The sequence below is a fragment of the Pan troglodytes genome, chromosome 1, assembly GCF_028858775.2.
Source record: "Pan troglodytes isolate AG18354 chromosome 1, NHGRI_mPanTro3-v2.0_pri, whole genome shotgun sequence".
Lineage (NCBI taxonomy): Eukaryota > Metazoa > Chordata > Mammalia > Primates > Hominidae > Pan > Pan troglodytes.
The window spans coordinates 94,450,211-94,469,901 of record NC_072398.2 but is presented as its reverse complement, the minus strand read 5'-3'; the positions used below and the strand labels follow the sequence as shown (position 1 = coordinate 94,469,901).

At 48.2% G+C, this 19,691-nt stretch overlaps 1 protein-coding gene across 7 annotated transcripts in view; it reads right to left on the bottom strand.

The window, feature by feature from the left end:
- Window positions 1-19,691, bottom strand: part of KCNN3 (potassium calcium-activated channel subfamily N member 3) — a 163,503-nt gene that overhangs the window by 18,640 nt on the left and 125,172 nt on the right. For 3 of the 7 annotated variants that reach the window (XM_016928047.4, XM_016928063.4, XM_016928072.4), the window contains exons 4-6: window positions 11,884-11,928; window positions 7,844-7,985; window positions 735-845 (exon numbers count right to left, since the gene is read on the bottom strand). In XM_016928047.4, coding sequence (XP_016783536.3) covers window positions 735-845; window positions 7,844-7,985; window positions 11,884-11,928 — 298 coding nt within the window. Of the gene's footprint in view, window positions 1-734; window positions 846-7,843; window positions 7,986-8,406; window positions 8,588-9,807; window positions 11,929-19,691 lie in introns of all 7 variants that reach the window. The other 4 variants (XM_016928054.4, XM_063797242.1, XM_063797245.1 and 1 more) reach the window with 2 other exon arrangements.

Sequence of the window (19,691 nt, the reverse complement as noted above, 5' to 3'; positions counted from 1 at the left end):
AAAGGATTAGACTTAGGTACATTTTCAATATACTTTTATAGTTTTAGGTATATTTTCAATATAGTTTTGCCCTTCCTAATGAGAATCCTGAAAATATTTGAGCATAAACAAAAAACATTGCCTCATACCGTGATTTATTTGGTATCATCAGGCAAAGGGGCAGGTTATACCATTGTAGGCTATTAATTAAATTACCAGGAAAATTATTTGGCTGCCTGAACCATGCACAGTGATCGAACAGAAGACAGGAACCCGGCGTATGAAGATGCTGTTTCCATTTTGTGTCTGGGGTTCCCTCAAACACACCCTTTAAAAGCCTGGTGCAAACCCATACGACATGACCATTTGCTTCCTTCCTTCTTTTTTTTTTTTTTTTTTTTGAGATGGAATCTCTCTCTGTCACCCAGGCTGGAGTGCAGTAGTGCGATCTCGGCTCACTGCAACCTCCGCCTCCCAGGTTCAAGCAATTCTCTTGCCTCAGCCTCCTGAATAGCTGGGACTACAGGTGTGTGCCACCATGCCCAGCTAATTTTCTGTATTTTTAGTAGATATGGGGTTTCAACGTATTAGCCAGGATGGTCTTGATCTCCTGACCTTATGATCGACCCTCCTCAGCCTCCTAAAGTGTTGGGATTACAGGCGTGAGCCACTGCACCTGTTGGACCATTTGCTTTCTGATTGGCTTCCACTGTGGCCTTAAGTCCCCCATAAGACATGGCTGTGTGGCATCTTACCCGCTTGGTGAGCTGAGTGTCCATCATGAAGTTATGAACGTGCTTCTCCGCTTTGGTGAGTTCCAGCTTTCGGGCCACCACGGCCACCACAAGGGCAGTGCAGCCTGCACCCTGTGGGGGGACATCAAGAGGACCAGAGGGGAAAGAACATATCATTAAGAGGCAAGACGAGAGACTCAACACGCCTGGCGGCCACGGGGGTAGTTTCCTGGGAGTGGAGTGGGAACTTGAGCTCTCTGGCTGGTCACGACCAAGCCACAAAAATCTGTTGAAATCTGTCAGGACTCTGATGTCCTGACCCACAGAGGGGTCTGCAGTGCCTCTTGGGTTGTGCTCTGCAGCTGACCTCTGGGAGGCTGAGCTAGCCAGTTTCAATGGAGAAGGATGCTGGGTGGCACCGAGGCTTTGGGGGGTTTAACCAACAAATAAGCACCTGGTCACCTGCCAAGCTGTGCTGTGGAAGACAGAGGGGCCAGCACACACGGGCCCTCTCTCCCTCAGGCAGGTCTCCATCCCACTGCCAGTTCTAGACCAGCAGGCCTGGGAGGAAAGAAGGTAGGCCATCAGCTGGGGTGCAGATGGAACACCTGCCAGTGGCTGAGAGTGTTCCTGAAAATAATCGAATGAAGAGGCAATACCTTTCCCCAGGGCTTGTTTCACAGAGGGCACCCAGGTTGGCACGAACACGTGCACTCAGTGACTGTGCCTGCTCTACACTTGGGCTTTTTCACCTCAAGGTTTAGGCTATGACTCAGCACAAGGAATCGGTTCCTTCCTGCCTTCACCAGGAGGCTCATGAATTCACCATCATGCAGAGATTTTAAAGACAACACCACTTCTGCTGGATCAAAACCAGGATTTTAAGTGAGCCCGCAGCAGACCCTTGGGATTTTCTGGAACAGCGATCCTAGTCTGCTCGGTAGGTCCATGCCAGGGGAGCCCGGGGGAGGGTGGGCAAGGAAGCAGGCTCTGCTGAGCCCCAAGAATGGTGGGACTCACTTTCTCTCTCCTAATCCTCTGGGTGCATACTTGACTGTCTGGGAAATAAGCAGGGAATTCCCTGCACATTCCAACATTCTCCCAATGCATTTTAAAATCCTCTTCGCTAGGCTTCTTGGTTGGCTTGTGAGCATAGGGGGAATTCAGAGACTCACTACTCCCCTGGCTCTTCGGCAGGCAGCGGGAGTCAGCCCCATCCTTCTGCAAGCGGACTCCCGTCAGAGACCATCGCCCTCTGCCTGCATGCTGTGCCCTGCGCCGCCCTGACCACCACTCATGGAAAGAGATGATGAACTTATTAAAGCCAACAACCGAATCCTGTATGTCAAACAGTAATTCTAGTTGCCACAGAACCCAGTCTAGCAGTTGAGGTCCCAGAATGGAAGGAATCTGTCAGTAACATTTTTGGCTCATCAGGTCTTACAAAATGTGTGAGAAGCAGAAAAGAATGTTTTTCAAAGGTACTATAATCTATAACCGACTTGGAAGGAATGCATATGGGTGGATCCATTCCCTACTCTCTCTTTTAGAAGCTATTTCTCTCTTTATCCCACAGGCTGACAAAGGCTAGCCTGTGTGAAGTTTCAATGTGGTTGAAGTTCACAATGCTTTCTCCTCGTTTCCCACAAGGGTCCCCATTAAAACAATCTAGTGTTTCTCAGTACATTGGTTGGCCTTGTCACAAAGTGAAAAGAACCAAGTCTGTGTGAACTTTCCTTTTCTGACCTCATTTTCCTCTTTTGTTCGAGGACGGCTGTGTTTTTTCAGCTTCTGTGACTTACAGGAGACTCTGTGCCCAATTTTCAAAGGATCTGGGCAGTTGCACAGCCTGGTCTGTAGCTGTAATCAATTTAGCCATGCCTCCAAAAGCAAAAAATAGCTTAAAAGAAGCCATCCTAGAGGGAAGATGTGTGCTCCCTTCCCCTCGACCGGACGGAGTATCATCCCTCTCCTTTATATGGAGTTCCAAAAGTACTTTGGGCTGAAAGCCCAAAAAGAGGGCTATATCATAGCGTTAAAAATGGAACATCAGATGGAGAGGGTTCTCCCCAGGTTCCATTCTCCCTCCTCTCGCTAGGCCCAGGCAAAACTCTACTTAAATCATCCCTGAAAGCTGGGGTCCAATAGGCCAGAAGAGGGAGCTTCCCTGTTCCATGCTATTTTGGGAATGTAATCACAACAATCAATCATCCACCATTCCAAATTTCCAGGGTCTAGATGGGGTGTTTCACAGCGCTTGCCATGGCCCACATTTTAGCTGGCTGATTGCAGGGGGGGCTTTTAATGAGAAGCTAGAGTGTTTTATCTAATGAACCATCTGTCTCACATGATGAAGATAAATTTCTCTCTGGAGGCAGGACAGTGGACTAGATGACACTTCCCAATTTCTTTCAACATAGAGATGTTATGACTCCCTTGTGAGTATTCCTCTAGAGGATGCTGCATTCTTAACCCTTAATTCCAACTTAAATGGATGCTCTCAGCTTCATTTTTCCATTGACTGGATGTAATTAGGGCAGTCACCAGTAATGACACCTAACCTGGTCTTTTCCATTAAGAGGCAATCTAATAAAGATGGGGCCAGACATCAGCAGCCTTCAGAAAGTGGTGGAGGAATCCTGAAGCCTAGACTGCTGAGCCTCTGCAGACTGTGCGGGGTGCGGGGAGGGAAAATGAAGAAGGGAGAGAAGACAATAGAACAGGAGGGGAGGGGAGGAGAGAGGAGAAAAGAGAAGAGAAGAGGAGAAAAGAGGAGAGAAGAGAAGAGGAGAAAAGAGGAGAGAAGAGAAGGTGGGTGCAGGGAGAGGTAAAGCTGGGCAGAAAATGAGATGGGGAACAAGTTGTGTTGCATCCTAAACAGCAAGGGTCAAGGGGGGAAAGAGAGAAGGAGGAGGCTGAAGAATAAGAAAAAATGATGGGCTGATGGGATTGAGAGAGGAAGGAAGAACAAGGAGCCTAAGGCTTGAGCCAGAAGTCAGTGGTCCATTTTGGCCCTTTAGAGGACATGAAGGAAGTGCCAAGGGATCCCACCCTGCTGTGTCCATCTTCAAGTGGTATAAGGATTGCCTGTCCCCTGGGTCCCCTTTGGGATGCTGGGCCCTTTCACTTAGGTGAGTTAATAGTCTGACAGGCCACAGTGGCAGCCTGGCAGTGTTGTGTCACATGGCAGTGATGCAGGTTAGTTTTAAGAGACAAATCACCGAGGGCCTGGCTAACTGTGGAATCTTTGAAATGGCTGGTGGGTAGAGGGGGTGTGTGAGGAGGGAGGAAGCAGGATGGGAAAGGGTAAACAGCTGCTGCTATGACTTCCCTGGGGTCAGACTGGGGGGAAGAGCCATGACTCAGCCTTTTGCTTTCAGATATGCCAAGTCCTGAACCACAGGGGACATCAACTGGAGTCCCTGGATGTGCTCTGTCCAACTTCCAGTTCCATGGGGCGAGGGGAGTGGATGGGGTCCACTTCTGATGAGCTGGAACTTCCCAAGGCATGTGGGCGAGAGGGAGCACCGAGTGCATGGAGGGAGGGTGGCTGGGACGGGGTGAACACGCCTAACTCTAGAGATTCGGACCCAAATCTGGACCGAGACTCCTCCACACCAGTCCTCCCACCTCTTGTTTTCAAGAAACATTTTCCAGCTGGAAAACCTTAGAAGCTGGAAAAACAAGTATCCCAAGGGGAAAAGTATGAGGTGTTCTTAACTAAAGAAGCATAAAATAAAATAAAACACAAATGAAAGTGACAAATGGAGGAGGGAAGCCTGGAGGATTTACAGTTGGATTCTGTTTCTGCAACAGATTCCATGCAACAACTAAAATAACATCAATTGGTTTGAAACCAAGGTGTTTCGGGAGAAGCTCATCTTCTAAAACTGACATTAAGCAGATGTCTTGCTGAGCCCTCTTTTTGCCTCCTCCCGAAATGACTCAATTTGTGCTACCTTTTACTTCATCATCACTTTCCCTTGGCAGTTCAGAGGCATCTCTCATGAGGCCATTGGGGAAAAGCTCAGCGTCCCTGCAGATATCCAGAAGCTTTTGCCTGTTTGTCCATAACTGATGAAGGGTCTACAGAGAGAGTCCAGCTTTAGAAAGAGGCTAGATTGAAACAAAGTTATGCCAAGCAGCCTTGGGGGCTTTGGGGTCTTCCAGACGCCTACAGAATCAGAAGGTCAGCATTGCACAGCTTTTAGGTTGCACTGTCATTTCCAATTCTGGATACTAAATATTGACAGCTTTCTCTCTACTGTGTTGTCACCGTGATCATGAAAAATCCTTATGGAAAGATGCTGGACTTTAATGTAGCTGCTTTTGTGGGTGAAATCTCTCAAACACACCAGGTCTGTGCCAGCCATGGCAAGTTGTTCAGACAATTATATACCCTGCTTAATGGTTGATAATTACATTGTTACTGGGATTGCCAAGAGAAAACAATGATTAAGACCATTTACAGGACACACACACACACAAATCCTTCCTTTCCCTTCCCAAGCAGGCCTTGCCTTGGCCTTCCTGGTGTCCATGGTAACCAAACAGGAAGCCCTACCTTTAGTAAAGGCACTTGCAATAATAATTGGGAGCTATACATAGTGTTGGGAGGTTGGGAGGAGGAGGGGAAAGGATCCACAGCAAAGTGAAACCCTGGCTAGGAGTGACTCAGCTAGAAAAATCACATTTGTTAGAAAAATGCCACCAGGGTTCCTCACTGTGGCTGACCCCAGAGTGAGGCGACTGACTTTAATTTGGGTGAAAAACACTGACAATAAATAGAGGAAACCTCCCTGTTCCTGTATATAGAAAGGTGTATATTTATGCACAGGGTTTTGTACAAAAAGAGATGAAAGGCCTGGGCTGTATTTTTCATATGGAAGGTGGGAATTGACTCCTCATCGTCCGTTTGTTCTTTCCACTTTGATCACACCTCAATCCACAGGGAACAGAACACTCTCTCTGGGGGAGCACTGCACACCCAGACAGCAAAAGGGGGTGCTGAAAGACAAACAGCCTCCGGACCCCAAAGAGAGGCAGGGGTGGGGCAAGGGTCTCGCCTGTTCCGCTCAGCCGTGCCAGAGTAGAGCCAGGAGATGCGGAGTCCAGGAACCAGGAAGCCAGGTCTTTGGGGTGCTGCTTCTTGGATGGGGACAGCTATGTGCTGAGAGGGGGAAAGGCTGTTATTTTAAAATAACAGAGGCTCCCGGCAGGGCCCATCCACCTACTGGCAACCCTGCTCTGTGCCAGCCCTGGCTGAGAGCTGGTTCTGAGGCACAAAGCCCCAGGAGTGGCTCTAAGAAGGAAAGCTTTGGCCTTCAGTGGCATTTCATTCCTTTCTGGTAAGAAGCGTCTTTCCCTGGTTTCCTCGTGACAGTTGGTGCTATGCCAAGACAGACTCCTACTAACCGATGGGAGGTATTTGTTCTAAAGCCTTGCACTTACCCGTGATTTATCACAACCCCAGCGCTAAGCTTTTTGTCATTAGCTGCTGTCGTAGGACCTGCCTGCTAATAGGGACCTGCCCTGGACTGGAGTCAGAAAGGAGGAGAGAGCCTGGCCCCTCCTGCTTAGCAGGCCGACTGCCCCAAGCCTGGGTCTGACTGTCTGGTTCACCAATATCAGCCCCAGGAAGCCAACAAGACAGAGTGGGGTGGGGAGTGGGGGCAGCCCCCAGCCGCTGTGAGGCGTTCACTCAGACCCTGCAGGAAGACCTGCGGCCCTCCCTTTCCACTGCAGAAAGGGGTCACTGCCCTTCCAGAAAGAGGGTCTTCATCTCTCCTGGAGGCAATGGGGGTGACAAATGGAATCTGAGGGATCACTGCAAGGAAGGATTTTCACAAAGGTGTGAGGGGGGCTGTGGACGGGGGGCTGTCCTTGGGAGGGTTGCGGTCTCCAGCCATGGAGACCCAGAGCCACACCACAAGCAGCCTGACCACTTCTCACCCCACCACCTCCCCCAACACTACCCAGGCTTAGATGGGCTTTCCTCTTTCAGCCTCAGTTTCCTCCTCTGAAAAAAGTGTCCAACCCTGGTCTGACACTGTTCTAGGATTCCAGGACGAAGGCCAAAGAGCAGCAGCTGCCTGTCCTGGACCCAAAGTGCAATGAGGCCAAGGGAACACTTCACCAACTGGCAACTGAAGGACACTGAGGACACCACCAACACTGACCTGTGTGTGGCCGCTTCTCGTTTTCAAAGCACTTTAACATAAATCATTGCATTTGGTCCTTGCACAAGCCAATGGGGAGGGCAGGGCAGGCCCTCCATCTCCACTTTCCCCTGGAGGATGCTCAGGTCCAATATGCAGAGTGCCTGGCCCAGGGTCCACAGTGAGCAGAAACTCAGACCCCACATCCCTCTCATAAGCCACACTGTGATGGCCATGTGACAGGCGAGAGTGTGTGCCTCTGCGAGAGTGTCGAGTGTGGGTGGTAGGGCACTGGGCAGGAGAGATACACCTCGAAAGGGCACGGCACACCTGCTGGGCACCTGGAGATGGGATCACAGCCTTGCCAAATGCCAGTGCTGCAAAGCACTTGGCACTCAGAGCCCAGCCCCGCCATAGGCAGAGGTGGAAGCAGAAGCCTGGGAAAGGCAAGAGCCAGCCCAGGGCCATATGGACAGCCCCGTCCAGGACTCAGGTCCCAAAGGCCGACTCAGTGCTCTTTCCCCAGTCCCTGCTTCTGTGAGTTCCAGCTAAACATGATCAGAAATGGTGCCAAGGTCAGTGGGACCAAGGCAACAGGAAGGAGGACAATAAACTGCAAGCCCCAGTGCTCACTGGAGGTGAGCAAACTGGGTGGCTGCACAGCAGTGGGGTGGGCATCAGAGCATTGGGCCAGGACCAGCTTCACCCAGCCCATTTTGAGGGAGCTGTGAATAGACCATTAACTGCCAGGAGTCCACGTCTCATTCTTACCTTAGAAAAGTTAACTGAAAAGTGAGAAACCATTGCAGATTTCCCACCTGACATTTTATGTGTAGGGGACACACATGCAGGTCGGTTAACTAACAGCCACCCCCCGCTCTGCGGCTAGGAAGGCCCCTATGTGCTTGCAAGAAAGAGTTCAGCTCTTTGCCACATTTTAAGGGTAGGGAATGGGGAGAGGCGGGTACTCACCATGATGCCAGTGAGGAGACAGACACCTTTCCCACAGTATGTGTGGGGCACCATGTCCCCATAACCAATGGAAAGGAATGTGATGGAGATGAGCCACATGGCACCCAGAAAGTTACTAGTTACGTCCTGCTGGTCATGGTACCTGCCAAGGGGAAGACAGGAGTTAGTCGATGAACAGCCATTCCTGGGAGTAAGGGCTGTGGGCAAACCTAGAGGGGGGAAGGAAATGAGATATTTTGCTGAGGAAGAGGCAGCAGTGACGGTGGCTCACACAGATCTCTTTAGGCTACTGAAGGGGCTGCAACTGTGCCCACCCAGGTCCCACCTGCAGCCCCCCGTCCCGTTGGCCTCCCGCCATGAGCTTGGTCCCAGAGATAAAATGTTTTGTCATGATTTGCACCTCATTGTAGACATCCTTTTAGTGTTGGTAAGATAGCTTTGGATGAAATCATGCAGTAATAAAATTCAAATTTTCCCTTCCAAGCCGACAGTCTAAATGTGTGTGGATGTGATTAATCTGAAATCACAAGCTCCTGAACAGGGAAAATGTCAAAAAAAATTACCAAACATATTCAGCGATTTCCTCTAAGAAAGTTGAAGCATCTCAAAGACTGGCATCTCCCGGGGGTCTGGAGGGAAGCTGTGGTGGCTGGGGCTCTCGTGGAGCTGTCTCTAGAGGGGGCTCTGGGGTGTCCACAGAGGCCTCCCTTTCTGAGTCAGACAGGGGCTTGTAGCTGCCCCGCCCTGGGAGGAACCAACTGGAAACATCAGCACCATTTCCTCTGCCCAGATGCCTATTCCACCCCATCCCCTTCCTCCCTCCCTTCATCCCCAACACCAAGACCTGCTGCATGCCAGGCTCTGTGCCAAGTACTGAAATACAGAAATGAACACCACACAGCCCCTGCCCTCAGGGACCCAGCCCAAGAGAGGGGTTTGCCAAGGAGGCAGACATCTGCAGAGGGGTGCAATCAGGGGGTGGACAAGGTGCCCTGGGGATGCAGGCAGAGGGCAATGACCTTGACCCAAACACATGAGGGTCCACAGAGGTGCCACAGAGGAGCAAGGCTTGCATTTTCCAGGCAGGCCCAGAGGAACGGGTGCTCTGGGCAGAGAACCCTAATGAAAGCCCAGGGCTTATACAAAGTGCAGCAAGGGAGCTGGTTGCAGGCTGGGTGGCAGGGCTGGTGAAGGTGAGTCCTCTTCCAAACTGTTCTCTAATGGGATCAGCCTGAACAACACACAATAGACTCTGTATTTTATACTGTAGGGCTTCACTTCTTGATAAAATCTCCTCTTAGCCACTTGGAGGCCACTGGATGGGGAAAGCTAAGAACAAAGGGCCAGGGAGACCAAACCTACTAGGCTGGATACAGCAGAAAAGCCATTTAGGAACCTTAATCTATGGAAGTCAGTTACCACTGGGGCTTCCGTGAGTTAATGCACACAATGTGCTGGGACAGGCCTAGTACAAGGAAGCCCCCTGGAAGGATTCGCTGCCGTCATCAGGAATCTCCATGCCCCCACAGGGTCTGTGCCCAGCGAGTGACAGGCAAATGCTGCTTTTCCTTCCCTTGGCGCCTTAAGTGAGGCGTGCAGGGCAGGCTGCATGTGTAGATGCATCTAGAGATGGGCCTGGAAGGAGGCAGGAGCTCAGCCAGTCAGAAAGGGACAGGGCCATCAAGTCAGGGAGCAGCAAGAGCATGGTATGACGGATACTGTGCATGTATTGAGCACCTACTGTGTGGCTGGCACTTTGTACGCAAACATTCTAATCTCACAACAGTCTTTAAAGTATTTCCCAGGTAAGCAGCAGGAGGCACAGAGACACTGGGTGACTTGCCTAAGGACACACAGGAAGCAAAGCCCATGCTCCTTTCACTGTTTCACTCAACATCAGAGCGGCAAAAGTGACTGGCATGTGTCTTGGGAATAATGAGGAAGCTTCAGTGAGAGGAGAGCACCTGGGCTCCAGTAGCAGGTGACCAGGGGGCTTCAGAGACCAGGGGTCAGATTTAGGAAGGCCTGGAATTCTGGGAGAAGAAGCTTGGATCTTGTCTTAGAGGCCTTAGAAGAGGTTCTGGGTTCTTGAGCACAGGAATGACAAGATAACACAGCTTGCTGGGAAGAATGGTCTGCGGGTGGCGAGCAGGGTATCTGAAGAGACAGGACACAGAGGTGGGGTGACCAGGCAAGAAACAGGTGTGCAAAGCTGGGACAGAGACGCAGGCCACAGCCTTTCTCACCCACCGGAGCCCGGCCCTAGCAGATTCCCGTGAGCACATCAATGGTGGGCTCTCCAGCCCCACTTGAGTCCTTGGCCAGCAACTGGGGACCCAGTGGGTGGCACAGCATTAGCCTTTTTGTGGCTGTCTGCACAAGGACATGGGTGTCTGGTACTTCTGGGGACATCTGAAGAAAAGATACCCCCTCCCCAAAGCTCTGCTAATGAGATGGCCTTACCTGCCCACTCCATCTGCTATACTTGCTCCCCAGGGATGCTCTGTTACCACCCTAGGGGCCCCTGGCTGGCTGCGTGGGCCTCATTTCCCTGGGCTGGGCCTGCCTTTGCTCCCCTGGCTATCCTTGAGTAGCACAGGCTGGTGGCTCCCAACTCTGATTCCCAGGATTGCGTCTACCCCTGACCGTGACCCAGTGCATCAGCCCCCTCCCAGTTCTGCTGTGGCCTTGGAAAGGCAGCTGCCTCCCTGGCCTGCTCACTCTGCCCTGCTAGGCCCTCAGGTCAATGCAACCCCTCCCTTCCCAGCAGGTTGCTTTCTGGCTGGAGGGATGGTGGCAGACCCTATCCTCAGGCCCTGTGCTGAGGCAGTGGTGGAAAATCAGACTTTAGCTTCTCTAAAGCAGCAAGACTCAGTGACTGTGGGAGGGGACACAGAAGGGAGAAGACATAAAGGCAGCTCCACGCCACAAGCCTGCAACACATAAATGTAATACAGTCACAGCCAGGGTCCTCAGTTCTTCTGAAAAACATTTTCTGGAAGATAAGTCTTGGGTAAGGTCTGAAGAAATGTGGTTGAGGCAGTTTAGCAATGAGGAGTTGAGCTGAGCCAGTGATCTTGGGCTGGGCTGGGCTTGCCTGGCTTGGAGCTCCAGCTCCAGAGTTAAGTAGCTCCACGGCTGTGGGCAAGTGACGTGCCCTCTCTGTCAATCAATTTCCTTATCCGATGATGGGAGGATTAAGTAAAATAACCCACAAGCAATACCAGCACAGTGACCCAAATTAAGTGCTCACTAAATGTCAGCCATTATTGTTGCTGAGAGGGCGCAGGTGTTATCAGTCTGAGAAACAATAGACAGAAAAATACAGGGGCATGGATTTACACGTGCAGTGGAGTGGTGAGGCATTCATGAAGATGTCTTGAAGTTTAGGCTGGAGAACTATTTGATACAGATACAAAAGAAATCAACTGTAAGTTCTTGGACAAAGAAAAGACATGAGATACTTAGTATCTGAAAATGATTCTTCTACATGAAAGACTGACTAAAGGGGTCAGGCCCCAGATAAGCAGTGCTGCTAGAAGCTTTGCAGGTGTCCAGGGAGAAGCAATGGGGAGCCTTGAATACCGAACCATGAAGTTAGGATTAATTTGTAGCCTGGCCTCTGTGCACATCATGGATTTTCTTGTGCACGTGGGTCTCCACAGTCCTCCTTTCCCTGCAAACCCTGAGGATTAAACTCGTGCTCCCTGGCTGTTTGGCTGCCCTTAGGATCATGGACCATCCTATTCATATGTGGGAGGATGCCAAGGTAAAGAGATTAGAGATCAAAGTGGAATTACATATAAATTATGTTCTTGTGAGTTTCTTTTTTCATTCACCATAATAAACTCCTGTGCGTGCTAACTGTGTGTGCTGAGGAGAGGAGTGAAGATCTTGAGAGTGTCCTTCGTTGTTTGTCAGCCTTCAGTGATCGCTTCTCTGGTGGGGGCTACGGAAGATGCTGAGATGAATTGGACATGCACCCTGCTCTCCAGTGGCTTGGAGCTTCGTCATGGAGATAAGACATACATGCAACTCACCAAGCAGGAAGTGATGAGCCAGAAGGCTGGGCTGGTGATTCAGGACTGTGGGAGTAGAGAGGAGGGAGAAAAGGTTTCTAAACCTATTCACAATTTTAGAGCGGTTTACACATGTCACAAACTCACATACTAATCTTGTGCTATTTTTTGCAATAGAAAATTTGGGGGGGGGGTAGCTCCATGTTTTTCTTTAAAGGCTGAGGAGGAAAAGATGTAATATTTCTTTGAGCTCAAGGGTAGTTATTACAGTTACTGATTTATCTTTCAGGGTGTGGACTATGGATTTTTTTTCACTTCTTAACATGAAATAAATGAGAGATACAAAAGACTATATGACTTGGCAAAGATGGTAGAGACATATGTCTACTTTTGCTCACTCAAATCCCTTACAGCTCAAAGTTGTTAGTCTCCTACTTTTAAAAATAAACAGGCAACCAGGAATCCCCAGACAGTCAGGAGTCTCTAACATTAAAGACACAGATCAAACCAGTCAATTAAACAAACAAAAAGAAGGAACTCTGGATCAAATACAGACCATTCACAGAGAGAACTCTTGAAAGAAAAATCCTATAATTAACGTAAGAGAGAGAAAATAAGATACTGGACCCACGAGACAAGAATGGAATGCTGTATGAAAAAAGTCTTCCTAGAGGGGCTGGAAGATGATAAATCAAGGAAGTCTCCCAAAAAGCAGAAAAAGACAAAGAATGAAAATGAAAGAAAATATGAAGTTAGGCATTGTGGTGTGTGCCTGTATCCCCCAGCTGCTCGGAGGCTGAGGCAGGAGGATTGCTTGTGCCCAGGAGGTTGAGGCTGCAGTGAGCTATGATTGTGCCCCTGCACTTCAGCCTGGGGACAGAGCAAGACCCCCATCATCTCTTCAAAGGAGAGAGAGGGAAAGAAAATATGAGAAAATCAGTGAATCAGTCTCCCAATTCAAACAGTAGAAGTTACAGAAAGAAACAACTGGGGGGAAAAGAAGGAGAAAGAAGGAGAGAGGTAATTATTTTACAAATCATTCAAAAACAAAAATCCCCAGAACTTAAGGGCATGAGTTTCTAGATCAAAGGCTCACTGTCCCCAGCACAGTGGATGAAAATAGATGCACCCCAAGGCACATTATTGTGAAATTTCAGAACACCAGGGGAAAGGAGACAATCCTACAGAGCTTTAGGGGTTTGGGGGGAGGGTATAAAAGAGGCCAAATACAAAGAACCAGAAATTACAACAGCTTTGGACTTTTTGACAGCAACACTGGAAGCTAGAAGGCCATGGAATAAAGCCTTCAAAATTCTGGAGGAAAATTATTTCCAAATCAGAATTCCAAACCAGAGACCAGAAATCTGAATTGGCCAAAGTATTAGTTCAGTCTGAGGGTGGAATGAAGACATTTTCAGATATGTAAGGTTGTCACGGGTTTGCCTCCCATGCACCCTCTCTCAGGAAGACACAGGAGGTATGCTTCACCAAAACAAAGAAGTAAACCAAGGAGGAAGACAAGGAATAAAGGTAACGAGCTCAGGGTGATGGTACAGGGAGGTCCTCATAGGACAGGTGCACACCAGGCGCGGAGGACAACCCGTCCAGGCTGGAGCAGGTCAAGAGGCTCTGGGAGACACTTCCAAGGAGATGAAATTGACAGGAAACTTAATGTGCCTGAACATCCTGAAAAGAGGTTTAGACAACTGCCAGAGTTTGCACTTGAATTAATGACGAATACATAGAAAACTAAGCAAACAAACAAACACGATCATTAACAACTGCAGGAAAAATGAAAAGTTCTGCAGGAAGGGAAAAGTTATCATATTTTTTACTACAAGGCTCAACTATGAATAGAGTCAAATTAGTGTTGACTGAGTAATGTAAACACTGATTACTGCTTTAACCAAAATTATGATGTAATTATAAAAGGAAGATGAAGGGAGAGGAAGAGTTGGAGGAGAGGAAAGGGAGCTAAATTTTCATCTCCCAGAGTGGGAAGGGAATAGATAATACCTAAATAAACCAAAGCATCAAAAGGTAGCAATACACACATATTACTTACAGATATGGAGGTAAATACTAAAATTAATTAGCAAAAGAAGGTAAAAGTAGCTGCCTCTGGAGAACAGTAAATGGGAAGAGCTGGTGGAAGACAGCAAATACCACGGAAGGACTGACTCTACAGTGTATGCACATGTAACTTTGATCATATCAACAGAACACCAAACCAAAGAGAAAAAACAAAACTACATGCAACATTAAATGACATCAAGAAACACAGAAAGAAAATAAGCACCATGAACTCACCATCCAGCTCCAACCTGTGGGATCTACTTGTATGTTCTCTCCATTCTCAGTGCCCCCCACCCCAGGATCATCATTACCCTGAATGTCATGTTTATCATTTCCTCGTTTTCCTTCATAGTGCTTCCACGTAGGCAGGATTACCTAAGCAATATGTAATTTCATTTTTCCTATTTCCGACCTTCATAAGGATGAAATCATACCACAAGAGTATGGTAGGAAGCTTCTAAAATGACCTCGATATCCCCCCTCCTCTTGAGGTCTTCACACACTTTTGCAATCCTTTCCTTTTGAGTGTGGGCTGGACCCAGTAACTGGTTTCTAACACATAGAGTATGGCAGAAGTGATAGACTTTCATTTCTGAAGTTAGGTTATGGTAAGATCATGGCTTCTGTCTTGGGTGATCTCTCACTAGTTATCTTTTGGATCACTCTCCCTGGGAGAATCCACAGGCCATGTCGGGAGGCAAGCCCGTGGAGTGCCACATGGCAAGGGACACAGCCTGCCAACCACCACATGAGTAGCTTAGAAGCAGGTGTTCTTTAAGTCAAGCCTTGAGGTGAGACCACAGCCCTGGCTGACAGCCTGACAATCTCATGAGAGAACTTGAGGCAGAGGTACCCATTTAAGCTGCACCTGAATTCCTGACCCACAGCAACCCTGAGATGGTAAATGTCTGCTGTTTTTAGCTGCTAAATTTTGGAGCAAGTTGTTATGTAGCAACAGATAACTAATACAGTGAACTCTTCTATGAATTGCTTCTTTTCTGTTCAACATATATATTATATTGACATATGTAGCTATTGTCTATTTTTATTCCTGTATTGTATTTCATCATATGAATATGGCATGATTTATTTATTCATTCACCTGTTGATGGACATTGGGATAGCTTATGGGTTTTTCCTCTAATGAGAAATACTGCTACAAACATTATTTTTTATTGACTTATTGTTATTATATTTTTAGAGACAGGGTCTTACTCTGTTGCCCAGGCTGGACTGCAGTGGCACAATCATAGCTTACTGTAGCCTCAAACTCCTGGGCTCAAGAGATTCTCCTGCCTTGACCTCCTGAAATGTTGGGATTACAGGCATGAGCCACCTCACCCAGCCCAAACATTCTTAATCATAGCTCCTGGTACACTGCATAAGAGTTTCTCTAGGACACATACCTAAGACTGGGTTTGCTGGTTTGTAGGATATGTACATATTTCACTTCATTAGGAAATGTCAAGTTGTTTTCTAAGATGCCAGTGCCAATTAGGCTTCCACCAGAGGTGGATAAGAGTTCCTGTTGCTCCATATCCTCATTAACACTTGCCATTGTCTGACTTTAATCTCTGCCACACTAGTGGGTGAATTGGGATCTCACCAAGACTTGACTTTATGTTTCCATGATAAAAGCTTAAGTAGCCTTTCGTATGTTTCTTTGTCATTCATACTTTCTCTTCTGTGGCGTGTCATTCATGACTTTTGTCCACTTTTCTATTGGCTTGTTTTTGTTTTTTCTCATTGATTCTAAAAGTTATTTATATATTCTAGATAATAAGAATTTTGTCAGTTTGTGTGTTGCAAATATCTTCTTCCAGTGTGTGCCTTGCCTTTTCTCTACAGTATTTTTGATGAATAGAAGTTTTAAATTTTACTGTAGGTGACTTTATCATCCTTTAATTTATAATTAGCAGTTATTTGGTTTTTGCAGAAATCATTCCCTCCCTGAGATTGTAACATTTTTACATATTTTAAAATGTTGCCTTTCTAAGTCTTCAATTTGCCTGGAATTGATTTTGCATATGGTGTGAGGCAGGGATACAACTTCATTTTTTTCACATGGGTAACCAATTATCTCAGTTTCACTTAATGTGCAGACCATCCTTTCTCCCACTAGCTTTCAATGCTCCCTCTGTCTCATAAATTATATGTGGAAGTGGTACTATTTCTTGGTTCTCTATTCTGTTCCATTGGTCTATTTGTCTAACCCTGAAGTTATATTACAGTATTCTCTGTAGCCTTTCCTTGGTACCTTCTGAGGGTCTAGCACATAATAGGGGCTCACTAAAATACTTGTGGACTGACTAAGGCCTGCATGCTGCTTTTCCTGTCCCTCTACAAAAGTAAGGCTTGCTTCAGTAATTCAGTGAATCATGTTAAAATGACTTCAGCTGTTCTCTTCGGCAGATTAAACCTTTGTCAAAGTGGCTGCCAAATTCCTTGAGCTTGGAGTCAGTTCTCACTATTAATAAGAACTCAGCTTCATGACACTAGCTGTGATCTGTTACAGCACTAGGGTGACAGGAAATAAGCCAAAGTGAAATGACTGCCTCTTCTTCCTTATTCTCCAAAAGAATTTGAATACTTTTTAAAACTAGTTTTGTAAAAAAAAAAAAAAAAAAAAAAGGATTCTTTTCACATGGATCTACATGATATGATGGCTCTAGCCATTTGTCCTGGGTCTGATTTGTTTGTTGGAAATTTGCAGGCATTGAGCCAGATCCTCTGCAGAACTCCAAAGCAGCCAAATGGACTGCTTCGTCCTTGCCTTCCGGTCAATCTTCAGAGTCACACAGTCAGACCTGCCCACTGAGCTGTGAACCCTGTGCTTGCAAATTTCTCCAATGAGGAAGCCAACAACACGTACCTGGCTTGGCCCCCTGGCGGCCTCTGACCCCACCGGTGCCTCTCTCCTCGGAACACTGCCCTCCTCTGGCATCTGCAGCGGCTCACTGGCCTGCTTTCCTCCCACTTCGACTGTGCCTCCTTGGCTTCATGCTCTGACCACCGCTTCAGGGTTGCTGTGCTCCAAGCTTGCCTTGCACACATGGCTCTCTTGCTCCTGTCACTCCTGCCCTGTCCTCCCTGATGCCTTCTAACTGGCCCTTCAGGACCCACTTCAAATCCGATCCTGACCCACCCAGCCAACCCCAGCTCTTTGCCTGTGTCTCACACACGTGGCATCAGCGCCATCCACCTACTGCCCACACACTGGCTTGCAGAAAGGCCGCAAAGCTGGCTGGGGTATAGCTGAACCTACAGGTTCCAGGGCCAGAACACCTATGTTTGAATCCGGGCTTTGCACCTTAATGTCTGCATGAACTTATCCTCAGTCTTCCCACCTGTAAAAGAGGATAATACTTGTACCACCTCACAGAGAGTTACTGTGAGGGTTAAAGGAGCTGATATGTCTAAAATCATTAGAGCAGTGCCGGGCACATAGGTGCACTAAAAAAAAGTGCTATTTTCATCTCGTGTGTCTATGGTTAGCCTTGGCATAGCAGAAAGAACACAAGATCTGGAGCCCAGAGACTGCCTTTCATGCCAAATGGCTCTGTGACCTTGAGCAGATCACTCCACGGACTCAGGGCCTGCTGCTTCTTCGGGGAAGCAGGGTGTAATGATGCCGTCCTGCCTGCCTCGCGAGGCCGCGGTGAGGAGTGAATGTGCACGGGCTCCATCAGCCTTCAGCAAGTGATACAGATAGAGGTATGTCACAGCCTCTGCAGGAGCCTCCCACCTGGGGCTTCGTCCTAGTGACAAGGGCAGCTGCACGGATGTGGAGAAAGAACAGGCAGCAGATGCTGCTGTGTAGGAAAGCAGAAACTCCTCCCAGCTTCTCCTTTTAATCTTCGCTGTTCTTCTGGGTGGCTGCAGCCCCTTCTCTTCATATGGTGACTTGCAGCTTAAACCCCTTATCTCCATCAAATTCTGTCACCTCTGCTTTCAAAATACCTCCAGAATCGGAGCACCTGTCATCCCTGGTCTGTGGCCACCCTGGACCAGCCCCACCCTCTCACCTGGACCAGCCCCATCCTCTCACCTGGACCAGCCCCATCCTCTCACCTGGACCAGCCCCACTCTCTTACCTGCTCCAGTCCCATCCTCTTACCTGCTCCAGCCCCACCCTCTCACCTGGCTCAGCACCGCCCTCTCACCCAGACCACTGCAGTAGTTGCCTCACTGGCCTCCCTGCTTCTGCCTGGGCGACCCTTGCCTCAGGCTAGTCCTGTTACAGCAGTCAGAGAGGCCCTCTAAAAAAAGTAAGACAAAAGTTCCTGTATCCCTCAGAAAAAAAGCCGAAGTTCCCTGGGGCCCCCAACCTGGGGGCCTCTCTGAGCCCATCTCACCTTCGCCCATTGGCCCTGCCACCTGGGGTTTCTGCAGCTCCTTCACCCAGCCAGCTTTACTCCTGCCTCAGAGCCCCTCACCTGCTGTTCTTTTCAGAGATGGCCCTGACTTACAATGGTGCCACTTTACAATGGTGCAAAAGCAATACACAGTCGGTGGAAAGCGTACTTCAAATTCTGAATGTTGATCTTTTCCTAGGGATCTGTGATGCAATTCTCTCTCCTGATGCTGGGCAGCTCGCAGTTAACCAGGTGATCATGAGTACTCTACAAGGTCCTCTACAGGGCACTGTGCTGCCGGGTGATTTTGCTCAGCGGCAGGCTGACATAAGTGTTGCCAGCACGTTTAAGGTAGGCTGGGCTAAGCTATGATGCTCAGTAGGTTAGGTACGTTCAGTGCATTTTCAACTTATGATATTTTCCACTTACTGTGGGTTTATTGTGAAGTAATCCCATCATAAGTCACGGGACATCTCTACTTAGAAGGCTCTTATCCCAGATAATTTCAGGCCTTTGCACAAATGTCAGCTTCTCAGTAAGGTGTTACCCGCCCACCCTGTCTCCAAGTGCACTACTGCCCCACACCCAGCAGGCCAGCTTCCCCCGAGTCATTCTTCTCCACAGCGCTTATCACCACCTGACATAATAGATATGTGGCCTATTTTTGTATTTATTGACTGACAACCCCTATTACAATATAAGGTTCATGGAGGAAAGGACTTTTTCTGTTTTGTTTACTGCTGTATCCCTAGTACTCGATAAATATTTGTCCAATGAATGAATGAATGAATGGCTCCACTTCGTCTTTCTCACAAGCCAGTGGGACAAGACCAGCAGGATAAGAGCTGTTACCTGATCTTACAGTGAATCAATGCAAAGCTCCAGTGCGTAACTGACCTAACTAACTTCTCACAGCAACTAAGCGAAAAGACTGGGACTGAAACCTGTATTTTTTTGGCTGCTAAAGATGGCAATTGTAGTGAGCTGGGCACAGGGTGGGGCGTGGAGGCAGCACCTGTGTGCCTGGGCAGGAACCATTCTAGCTTGGCAAAATACCCGCTCAGCCACTGCCAGTAGGTGATGGCCGGGAGGCTCTGTATGTGACTGGCATTCGAAGCTATTAGAAGCCTGAATTAGAAGCTATTATGAAAGGAAAGAGACTTTCATGGAGTCCTGGGTTTTATTCCCATTCCCAGCTCCGCCTTTGTCCAGGTCCCCAATATAATCAACTTCTAATTATCAAGTACCTTCAGCATGCTAGGGCATGTGATTCCAGCTTTATGGAGAAAATGGGGTGAAATCATCATTTCTTAAGGGTATTATGAGCTCCCTTAGTTTAGGAGCATTTCAGAAATGCTTGAGGCGTGTGAAAGAATCCCATTGAAATTCAAAGGCAGC